This window comes from Hypomesus nipponensis, chromosome 5, assembly GCF_054491055.1.
Source record: "Hypomesus nipponensis isolate SF chromosome 5, ASM5449105v1, whole genome shotgun sequence".
Taxonomy (NCBI): Eukaryota; Metazoa; Chordata; class Actinopteri; order Osmeriformes; family Osmeridae; genus Hypomesus; species Hypomesus nipponensis.
The window spans coordinates 4,773,178-4,785,203 of NC_140365.1; the positions used below are offsets into that span (position 1 = coordinate 4,773,178).

At 43.6% G+C, this 12,026-nt stretch overlaps 2 protein-coding genes across 2 annotated transcripts; both read right to left on the reverse strand.

The window, feature by feature from the left end:
* Positions 1–2,017: 2,017 nt before the first annotated feature.
* Positions 2,018–6,784, reverse strand: mepcea (methylphosphate capping enzyme a). The gene is made up of 5 exons (XM_084698830.1): positions 6,477–6,784; positions 4,037–5,989; positions 3,703–3,921; positions 3,311–3,434; positions 2,018–3,213 (listed from the first exon to the last, which is right to left on the reverse strand). Exons 2-5 carry the CDS (start codon positions 5,942–5,944, stop codon positions 3,179–3,181), a joined length of 2,286 nt encoding a protein of 761 aa, XP_084554956.1. The 5' UTR covers positions 5,945–5,989; positions 6,477–6,784; the 3' UTR covers positions 2,018–3,178.
* A 1,069-nt stretch (positions 6,785–7,853) lies between these two features.
* her1 (hairy-related 1) lies at positions 7,854–9,434 on the reverse strand. The gene is made up of 4 exons (XM_084698657.1): positions 9,375–9,434; positions 9,179–9,274; positions 8,942–9,032; positions 7,854–8,641 (listed from the first exon to the last, which is right to left on the reverse strand). Exons 1-4 carry the CDS (start codon positions 9,432–9,434, stop codon positions 7,854–7,856), a joined length of 1,035 nt encoding a protein of 344 aa, XP_084554783.1.
* Positions 9,435–12,026: the final 2,592 nt, after the last annotated feature.

Genomic DNA, 12,026 nt, shown 5'->3' on the forward strand with positions numbered 1-12,026 from the left:
TGCCGTAGGTGTCCGAAGGCTGAGGCTCCAGTATGAACCTGCCTCCTGGGAGCGAGGCGGGAAGTGTTTCTTCTACTTCTGGGTTTTTTTTTGCTAAATTTCTGTGAGGAAACCTAACCCTAATTATACCTGTTGTGGTGGGATGTGACATCATTAGGGTAGTTTATGACGTCACGTGGTTGCTTTGAAATATTGTCACTTCGTAAAAATTATTGTCTTTAACTATTGTCTTGTGGAAACTGCAAGTGCAGCTCGTATCTAAGACGGATTCGAGAGACCGCAGATAGAGTGCGGCTTGTCTGGATTGTTATATGTTTTAGATCTATTACTTTTATCACTTGAAAATTGTTTTTGTTGATTTTATGTAAAGCACCTTGAGCTGCAATTCCTGTATGAAATGTGCTATATAAATAAAGTCTTACTTACTTACTTTATCCTAGATTTTATTGTCACGTTATGAAAACTATTCTCTTTATCATTGTCAGAGTTAGTGTCTCCATTCATATTTCCTTACACTAAACACTGAACAAGAATACAGGTAACCTGACTGTGTTATAACGATTATATGTACTATAATAGTAAAGTTACACAAATTGATTGAATGCCCGATCAATCTAAGCCATTGACATCGTTATGGCTATTTAAGTATATTACCTTTATTTATATAACATAATTGAATTTAAACATTTTCAACTAAACTTCATTTAAAATGAAAATGGATAACCTGGCTGAAAGGTCTTATAGGCTGCTACACTTTAAACTAATAGCTGACAATTTGCAGTAAATCAATGTGTCCGTACCAATACAGCAACAAGAATAGTGAGGGCAGGTGGGTTTAGTCTTTAAAAATACAATATACGTTATTTATTTTTTTATAACTACACAAAAAAATTATCAAGGACACAAATCCACTAACAATTGTCTGCAATTGCGCAAAGTGCATCCCTTTTTTTCATGTCTTTGGATTATGAGTCTGGAGGTTTGTAGAAACGTCGTCGTGACGTCGCAATTGCCTGAACGACTGGAGTTTTGTTGAAACGTATTCGTGACGTCACAAAAGCCTGAATTTTTTACGTAAGAGTAGTATAAGGAGCGTGCTCAGCAGCTCAGTAGGTATAGTTTGAATCTTCATCTATCATCAACATGCCCAGAAGACGCCGATCAAGACGTTCCTCCCGCCCCGTCCGCAGAAGGCGCAGACCCAGGATGAGGCGTAGGAGGAGAGGAGGCAGAAGGAGACGTTAGTGTATCATCTTTACTGATGGCTAAATTCCAAGTCTACTAATAAAAATTGGGGGCTTTTAACGTAACATGAGAGACTAGTAGTTTCGAAAACGATGTCCCATGTCACGATGCTAAATTTAGATTTTGCTACATACAAGATCACATTTACATGTAATTGATTTACATTTATTTAAATGTTTAAACAATTGATTCAAATGTTTTAAGTAGGCTATGTTTAGTTTTTTTATCCCTAACTAAAATAGGTGTGTTAGACTTCATGCAGCACCGGCGGCGCCCGCCTTGAAACCAATCCCAAAGGGTTGCATGTAAAAAGGCGCTGAAGGCAGCGCTTTTTTCAAAAACAAAAAAAAAGGTAAAGTGTGAACGCGGCCTTAGGTGCGTTCGACTTCACGCAGCCGCCGCAACTGCATGAAGTCGAACACACCTATTCTCAGCTTTAAGGCAGCCGGCTGCAGGCGACGCCGGCGTTTCATGACGTCGAACCGACAGTCGGCTGCAGTCGGCTGCCTTGAAGCTCAGAATGCCATTGGCTGCTTCAAGTCAGCCGGGCTGCAGGCGGCTGCAGGCGACACCGGCGCCGCATGAAGTCGAACGCACCTATCATCACAGGGATACTGTTACATTCATTTCCCTAATTGGCCAACACTGAACTAAATAATCCAGACATGGTCTGGGTTGGTTTGAATTTGAATTTTTAGTTCAATCAGATTGTGTTTGCTAAGGAAGTTGTGAGGAGGCTGATTGGTCCTTCCTCTAATGATCACAGTCAGAATAACAGAATATGTATTTATTTTTGAAAAGACATTGAGAAAATTAGACCTACAGTCCCAGCATTGCTGCTCTTCTGCTTGTCACAGGAAAATCAAAACAAGCACGAAAATAAAGTGTACAAAGAAATCATGGACTGATTTATGGGAGCAAAGCTGGATGAAGTGAGTTCAATCAAAGTCAAAACCACTGTTGCTCTGTATTAGTTGGCAGCAAATTTCAAAACAAAACAACATCTCACACTAAGAAAAAATAGTAACAAAAACATTGTAATCTGAACATTAACAAAATTCAAAGAAATAATATAGGCCAGTCACATGACCCTATAGAGAATCTCTGCCCTCCAACCTCAGAGCCCAGAGTTACCTGGCAAAGTGTACTTAAATTTACTAGTTCAGGTGAACCCACTTGGTGACGCTCAGGCACAGGATGATGTCATACTCCTGCAGCTGGGTCTCTAGCAGCGCGTCGTTCTCCAAGACATAGTTAGCCTGCAGGGTCACATGAGGGAGACAGAGACAAAGAGAGAGCCAATCTCAGAGCCTAGAGCTACCTGGCAAGTGTACTTGAATCTACTGTGAAGCAAGTGACAGAGAAGCAGGGGGGGGGGTTTGGTTAAGACATTGGAAAACCTAACAGGGCCTAAGGTCATGTTGAAACAAATGATTTAGGGCAGGTTTCGTAGTCAGTTAAGCCAAAGAGGAACTCTACGCAGACATGTTGTCTAAACACACTGGTCTTCTATGACTGTGGGTTAATCACATTGGGTCTTTATTCCCTTCAAAAGATTCAAAGCCAAGCTTTGAAACACTGACAACCATCCAAATTCAGTTAAAACACAGTGAAGAAAAGTCTTTGACTGAACAACAGTCCAAACAGTAGTTGAGGACCTAGAACACAATGCCTGTGTTTGTCACAGAAAGGGTTGAGTCATAATTGAGTTTCCCGTCCTCCAGGTTGTCCACTTCATGGTCGTCATCTGACCTCTGTTGAGGTCTTGAGATATGTCTCAAATGTTTCAATGTTCACCAGACACATATTTTAAGAAGCTCAATGTTTAAAACTGTCCAGTGTTCCAAGACATGCTTGCAGATGGATAATGAAGGCAGACGGCTGGCTTGTTCTGGGGTACAAAGGTACTATGTAGGCTGTTCAGACCAACTGGTCATTTATAAAACAAGTAAATTGGCCTCTCAAAACCTGTAGAAAAAGTAAACAATAAAAAGGGGAATATAAATTGAGATGCCAGACATTCATTTGATTTTCCTTGTGACCTTCATTTACAGGTGCAGCTTACCTTTTGAGGAACTCTTAGGTGTCCCAATTAGCTCATAGCTGGAGAATCCCACTTCGCTAATCAAGTACGTTGAGAACTGGTCTGGTCTCAGGCAGATGCCGTGGTAATTCCGAAAAATGCTATCCTGTAACATTGAGATCACATTTTGTGTTAAGCCCCAACAATGTAGTTTGTCCTCAATATAAAAACAACAACTTTATTCTCCTTCACACTACTGGTCTCAACAAACTTCAAAGATATAGTTCATACTATCTAGTAAAATATGCAGAATCTCCAATAGTCATCCTTCTTTAGAACATCTGCACAGTCTAAAGATTGGACTAAAATCTGAGGAAGGTACTTTTCTCAGAAATATTGTGCCTACTAGGAATTTGTTTTGTTTGGTCTCTTACCGAGAGCTTCTTCCTCTTGCCGTAGGTGTCCCAAGGCTGAGGCTCCAGTATGAACCTGCCTCCTGGGCGCAGGTGTCTGTAGACTCGGTGGAAGAGTCGTTTGAGGCCGCTGTCTCCCCAGTTCAGGTGAACCCACTTGGTGACGCTCAGGCACAGGATGATGTCATACTCCGGCCGCTGGGTCTCCAGCAGCGCATCGTTCTCCAAGACATAGTTAGCCTGCAGGTCACATGAGGGAGACAGAGACAGAGAGAGAGAGAGGTTAGCCAAACCAACACGTTCTGCCTGCAGTTTGTTACATCCATAGGCAAATGTTAAAAGTACACCCACTAACCTTGACAAAGGAGACGTTTGCAGGGAAGTCCCCGGGAGGCATGGTGGGGGTTTCTGGCAGTGGAGGTGCTGCTATGGGTCCTCTGGAGATCCGGAGGGACACAGGGAAGGAGGGCTTCCCCAGGGGATCCGCAGGAGCTCCAACCGAGTCTCCATGCTCCGCCATCCCTGCTCTCCTCTCCTCCCTTCCTCCGTCGGTGGCAGGGCAGGGCTCACCCTGATCGGTGGGTTCAGACGAGACGCTTTCTCTCTTCACCTCTCCCACGGCATCTCCATTCTCAGCTGTAGCTTCTCCCGGATTACGTTTGTCCCCCTTTTGTACGTCTCTCTGGATCCCTCCTCCGGTTCGGTTCTCCTCTTCCTCCTCCTTATTCTCTCCCTCCTCTTCCTGTCCCGCAGGACGCTCTGCCCCCGCCCCCTCCGCCGCGCGCCGTGCCTCCTGGGCCTTCATCTCTGACAGGTAGTGTCTGATGTTCTGGCGGGCAGCATGCACCAGCGCCCCATCAATGTCCAGGCCGAGGATGCGGGCGGGACGGAGCTTCTTAGCGATACACAGAGTCAGCTGTCCGGTGTTGCAGCCCAGGTCCAGCACCTCCTTTCCCTGAAACCACTCTGGACGCAGCACTCGGAACCTCGGGTCCTCGCTGAAGCCCGGGTTGCGGTAGCCATAGTACTGGCTGTAGTTCCCATACTGGAACTTCATCCTTTGTTGCTGCGGCTGCTGTTTCCGCTGGTGCCGGCCTCCTTGCCCAGGTTTGGAACCCGTCACTGGGGTGTGGAAGGTCTGAATACTCTTTCCTGTGGCTGCACCTCTGCTCCTATCCTCAGTGGAAGGCTTTCCCACCGGAGTGGACTGGGCAAAAGGGGGCTCGGTTTTACCGGAATTGCGCCTGCGCTTGCGCGGGCGGCTGGTGTGCTGGTGTGGGCCACCTGCCACGGTGGAGGGCTCCTCGGGGCCGCGAGGCTGGGACGGGTGGTTCGACACGGGGATCACCGCCTCCTCCTTGCAGATGGAGGGTTTGGGCTTATCGTTGCATAGGGAGGATCCTGGGACACTGGACAGCACTCTGCTCCCTTTGAGGGCAACTTCTGAGGCAGGGGCGGAGCTACTCGAGGGCAGCGAGGAAGTACCGGTGTTAACGTCACTAGCTTTCTCCGAGTCGGACGCATCCAGGTGGGGGGCTGATATGCTCCCGGTCCCAGCTGAGCCCCCTCCCCCGTGGTGTCTGTGCCGGTGTCTCCGTCTCTTGAACGGTGACACGAGGAAGCCCGTGCCGGTCATGCCGCTGTTGAGGTTGAGCGGGTCTGTGATGTCTCTGGGTATGAGGATCTCCACAGGGTCCCTGCTCTTGGCTGGCAGGGGGGAGGATTTTGGGGTCTCTGCGTTCAGCGCCCTGTTCACCTCCTCGTCCAGCAGGCTGTTGAGGTTCAGCGGGTCGAAGATGTTGCCACCCAGAAGGAAATTTGTGGGAAGGACAGAGTCGCTTTCGGAGTTGGCACGCCGTCGTCTCTTACCAGATGGTGGATGCTTGAAGCCTGTGGTAGATGTGCTGCGACGCTTTGATAGTTTCTGTGGTTGTTGTTGCTGTTGCTGCTGTTGTTTGGGCTGCTGCAAACCGTTTTGGGTGTTGAGAGGCTTCTCGTTCACTCTGACTCCAACATTTTCAGTCTGGTTGTGGGAGTCAGCTGGGCTGGTTTGCTTCTTTTGGATTCCGCCGGCTAGCCCAGTTGGGCAGGCAGACGCACCATCAGTGATGCCAGAGTTGGCCAGGGAGACTTCTGTCATTGTGGAGGCATTGTTGTAGCTTCCGGTGCATTCTGAGAGTTGCTGGAGTTGCAGCGTTGGTGTAGAGTTTGCCTTCGTACTTCCAGTTGTGACAGTTTCTTTATCAACCGACATTTCGATCATCTTTCACTCAAAACGTTTGGTGCGGACATGGAAGCTTCTATGGATCTGAAAGTACATACACAAAAAAATGGTATCTTTATTAACTTATTTGTTTGTATAAATGCAATCATGTACCTTGATAAAACAATCACATTGTGCAATCCAACCGAAAATAATTATTTATGAATAATTATCCAAGGGTCAGCCAGTAACACATGATTAAAAAGTTCATCTGTTACGGCGGAAGGCAAACGTTGAATGAACGTCATGCACCAGTCAAAGCAACGTTACAATGAAGAACATAGACTGAGGTGATTCTACGTCCTCACAGCACTGCTCAAGAACTCGTTTTCTCAATAATAATATAACGCTGCTATATATTATGCTAGCTATGATTAGCGCTGTTTTGCCAACATCAATCTATCTCAACGTAATTTCCAGAATTCATGCGATCAAAGATACTGATACTGTCTCAGTGAAAACACACAGAAGTCAAAGGACATGAACTAAAACTGCTATTTGGCTAGTGTTACATTCAACTGTGTATACTCACCATCAACACAACACGGTTCTCCCCGCCTTCTGGTGAAGCAGAACTGTCACAGCCACACTCCCTCCCGAGTTACAGATGCCTCCCCCAGCATCGGCTTCGTCGATTGCGTTAATTTTTTCAAATGTACTAGCACTAAATGAGTTAATCACGTCAGGAAGGGACTTATACAAAAAGAGAGAGATGCGCCGTGCGTGTTTTAAAGGAATGTTTGGCTTGTTCAGTGCTCCAAACTATAGTCCGTCTTCAGTATGGTAACTTCTAGCTCAACAGCTCAATCTCGCGCAGGTTGGAGATTCCAAGGGTTAATTTATCTTCAGGGTTGAAGCAACACTGAGACTGATAGACCATATAACCAATGAGGTAAAGAGTTTCAGCCAGTGCCCATGAAATCTACCAATCAGGGACACGTTTGGGCTGGCTCATGTTCCTAGGTCCTGTTTAGCATTACATATAGCTATCCATTGATTTGCCTGCTTTAAATAATTTTCGGGTCGTCTGTCCATTTGGTGACGGTTCAGTATGTTCCCTCATTATTTACAACATCTACGACCCTTTAGTGAGTACGGATTGCCATCAAGATCATGTTTCACAAGCAATGGGTAGTACAAACACTCATACGTTAACCTCTGCCCCTCACCCTGGTTTGGACATGTGGTACGGTGGAAAATAGCATGTGGTGATGGGACATGTAGTTTTACGCTGTAGTCCTGTGCCTTGTTGCGATTACTTTTTTCTTTGACATTGTTCAGAGGCGGACAATATAATTTCTACCATTTAGCCTACTGACCTCAAAATACTACGACTAATAACAATTGGAACAACAATATAACACTCTCTTGGTCATGTCTAAACATTAAGTTATAATAGGCTAAATAACTATGGCTAACAAAACAAATACCATGAAGCCTTTGAAAGAGTTTCTGGTTTGAACTTTCTGATATAAATTTAGTGACGTGGAAAACATTCTTAAAATAATCTCTATTGCTGTGAACATTATAAATGAGCACTGAGAAAATAATACAGGATAGCAAAATTATATCATTGTTTATTTACAAGACTTTGGTCATGACAGAATATAAATATATAACATATGTACAAAGTTTCGCATATAATTTAGAAAAAGGAATGTTAAGCAGAACTTCATACAACATAAAAACACATGCAATTTCAGTTTGCTTACAGTCTAGTTAAAGTGACAGTGAAAAGTTACACATCAAAAGTGTGATCATCCAAATATCTTCTATAGGGGAAAAAGACAGCCCTGAAGACATCCTTCATGATCTGAATCTTATGATTCTGACATACATCAGTCATACTGGCCAAAGACTATCATTTGCACTGAGTTATTTTGTTAAAACTTACTCTCTTGTTTGAATGTTAAGACCAGGGTCTCCACACTGCCTGGGGATCTACTTGAAACAGTGACCGCCTTAGAGTCCTTGCTTGGCCATCGGGTACAGGGGCAGATCGATGCAGAGGGGTCGAATGATTGGAACCAAGAGGAGGCTTCGCTGTCATCACTGGCATGACCGGAGGAGAGGTGTAATGAGTTGATAATGACAAGGATTCTGAGGAAAGCTGCGACGGAGACGGAGGGAAGGGAAAGTGGCAGGGCAGCGAGAAGAACGGAGGGGTTGTGATGAAAGGTGGTGGTGAGCTGGAGTAGCAGGGGGAGGGTGGAGGTGAGACCGAATAAGGGGGAGATGGGTATGGATGTGTGAGGGATTGGGCTGGGTGTGGGTGGTGGATTACAAAAGGTTGGGGATACATAGAGAGAGAGGTGTTGATGAAGGGGAAGGGAGACTCCCTGCTGCCTCTGGGATGTCCCATTGACGAGCCGTCTTTCCTGTCTTGAAGCCTCTCAAAGCAGTATGTCCTCTCTGTTGCTGGACCCCAGGACTGGACTTCCACAGGGAAGCTCTGGTTCACGGTCCACCCAAGTGGATAGGTGCTGTGGGCATCGAGATGATCTTTCAGCCCCTGGACGAAGCTGTCTCTCTGGGAAGGTTCCACCATCTCAATGAAGTTACCCAGACAGGATAAACACTCCTGGAAGCCTGCGCTGTAGATAGGGCTGAGTGGAGTCTGTGTTTGTTGTTTGTGTGTGGGGTTTAGGTGAGATGTCCTTTGAGAGGTTACAGTGGTAGTCACTGGAGCAGAATAATCTTTTTTGGAAATGAGATGGGTTTGATCAATGGAGTCAGACCATAATGGATTATGAGCGTAGGAAAGAAAAGATTATTACAAGTTTTTTTGAAAGTCATTTGAGCAGATTGCCAGATAGAAGAGTGTGTGTGGGTTTTTTCAGAGAAGGAGAGGAAAAATGGGGTTACAGAAACAAAGGGAAACAAATGATTAGCACTCTTGATAATGTTATAAACAATATTATAGCCTACTTTATTTTGGAACCAAGGGAGCAGAAAATCAGTCTCTGTAGATAAATGTATGTTTGAAGATTTTTATACCTTTGCTTTCGTTTCCATTTTCTTTTCTTCGTATGTAATCCACTGTCATTTCTAATATTTCAGCTTTTTCCAATTTGGGATTTTTTAGCCGCTGGGAGAGAAGAAAATGATCAGTGACTATTGCATATTGACAAGAATCAATTTACCATATAGCGATAAAAGAAAACAGCTAGGCTATACAAAAAAGTAAACTATTGTACAAACAGCCGTTAATGCAAAAGTTGTAAATTATTGTACCATGTCTGAGGTGTTGCTTAACAAGATTGTCCGAAGCTCATCTAAACGTTGGTTTATTCTGTCTCGCCTCTTTTTTTCAATCACCGGTTTTAGAACCTGAAAAGTCATCATTTTAAATAACACAGAATTAATCTTCAGACCCAAACACATATAACATACACGTTGTGATTCATCTAGGCCTATTTCTTTCACTTACCCTTTTTAGACGATCTGGTCTACTCATTTTAGATCCTAAATGGTCATCCACGTTGGTCATCAAAAATAGAAACAAACAAAATTGACAATGAATTATCCAAGGTAATTGACAAAAATGCAATCCTCAGGCAGCGAACAGTTTGCTGAAAGCGGAGATTGAGAGCATATATAGGGTCAGACAGGTCATTCCTCATTGGTTTAAATGTGTCAATGACGTATGCAACATGTGTTAACTGACACCAAATGGATAACTGCTGGAGATTAGATCTAGGAAACTATTACCAAAATGAAAGCATATAATTCAATAATCACTTGCTGCTCCTGTCTTGCCGTATTTTTCATTGCCTAGTTATTGAACGGTGTTTATATTTTATAATGCTAATATAGACAACAACAAAAAATCCCCAAATCCTTGTAGGCTACTTTCTGTGATTAAAGCGTAGAGAAAATACTTATATTTCAGATAGCTAGGAGTGTCCTCACGTAGACATATGCATTATTTTATTTTTTTAATGATTCGGCATGTTGACCTCTGTTTGACATTTGTAATTGTATAATGTTTTTATACCATTATGAGTGCAATTGAGTAGTAAACCATTTATGGGTTTGTGCAAATATATGGGCAATTTGGTTTCGACTTGTTGTGGGTGTGTCTTCACACTCACTGCAACACAGCATTTGTGTATCTCGTCCTCTTCTCGCGACCCCCCACCCCATACGCGTTTTCATTTGTCTGTAGACAAATGTGTAAGGGTCATGTCACAGGTTGTCTCGTGGGAACAGAGACGTCTAAACCAGAAGCAAGTGTCAGAGTTAACCATCACGTGAGCGTGAACACATGCGTCCTAAAAATGTATGCAAGCCACAGAAGTGTCGATTTGCGCATGATCAGCAGGATTCAACAACTGTGCCTTATATTCCCACCAGGGTGAATTATGGAACGTAAATAATGTTTAAGTCTACACTTGTGTTCTGAACATCTTCTTCTGTGAAAAAGTTTGCTAGAGAGGTCTGTTGATGGTAGAATTTGGCCCGGGCAGTCCCTTCTGGCCCGTACGCTATATACAACGATGTGAATAATGCAGAGCAAACAAACATCATACTTATTAAATGGACGTCCCTGAATGAATGCTTCTTAAATACCCTTATTATTATGTAGCATTATAGACCTATTGTTTTTTTTTCACGATCTAACGTCACACAGACACCCAACCGTAACGCACAACCGACTCCGGTATAGGCTTTTATTTTTTAACATTGAACCTTTCTGAACAATATATCATTTTTTCAAAATGAAAAAGTGATGAAGTCATACCCCTGAAGACACAGGCTGACCAATTGTCTTGCGACCTCATATGGAGACACGTTGTTATTTATTACCTGTTAGAACTGAAACAGTAGGCTGGTCACCTCATAGAAGTGTCGCTACCGTGAAGTGCGCTCGTTCCCACACCCGCACGTCTATACCCGCACTTACACCCAACATGGACAATTAATTACAATGGTGAAGCACCAAGTGTTATCTGTTAAGCACGTCTATGAAAACAAAACAAAAACTCGACTCCGAGTAAGGACCGCTGTTTTCTGTGCATTTCGTCACACTTAGAAGTGACAGCCTTTTGTGCTGGAACACCCGTGCTCCTTCTCGCAAGCTCGTGCCCATGCTTGGTGAGCAGGTGAAAACTTGTGCTGTTGCACAACAACAACCTTTTAAACTTTAAATTTCACGGCATTCAGCAACAATGCTCTACAGAGAGACATTTCAACCAAACAGATGTGGCTACTCTACTGAATATGAGTTTATTCCAGACTGACAGACAATGGGTTTCAATGTCAATTTAAATCACTGGTTTGTGTACATTATCATTTTCTCAGCACCGTTGCATTCTCCACCCCTACAGTACAGACTGTAATACTGTTCTATGAACTTTTGATACGTGGTCTTCTGATGAACTTTCTATGTGCACTATAGACCTAAGTCGGTTTGAATAAAAGCGCCTGCTGAATGTAAAATGCAAATAACTGATTTTTGCAAGGCGTCCATGCAGGCATGCAAGATAAGTGTAACAGTGTGAGATAGTCTCAGGAGATTTTCCCATGGGAACAGGGACCATGTAGAATACATTTGCAGTTTATTACCTGTTAGAATTTGTACATCATTTGGTAAAGGGTGTCTGGAAGCCAGTGGTTCTCAGCTTCACACGCACAACTTAAACTGTAAAACGAATACACGTAGGGGTTATAAGGACTGCTGTCACGATACATTTTACGCAAATATCTGTCTAGACTTTTCAATTAATTCAGATAGCCTATATATACCGAGACCATCCAATACAATTTTGTTTATTGAGATTTGAACATCTAAATTAGCCTATGTTTATGGCCATACTCAATCCTGTTTGCTGAACGTATTTTACAACCTGCAAAAATGTAAGCTACCCATTTAATGCGTTGAATTACAATTATATTTCATTGATATTCAGTTTATTAATGAATCAATTAGACCGAGAGAAAACGTTTGATTTGTTCTATTTCAGGCAGTTGGCTGCTCTTTTTCACGCCTCCCTTCTGATAACAGTACGCGTGCCAGTTTTGTGTCTCTTGTCTTGTCATTGCGCGTCATAGGGAGAGTAGACTATAGTGAAGTCCATGC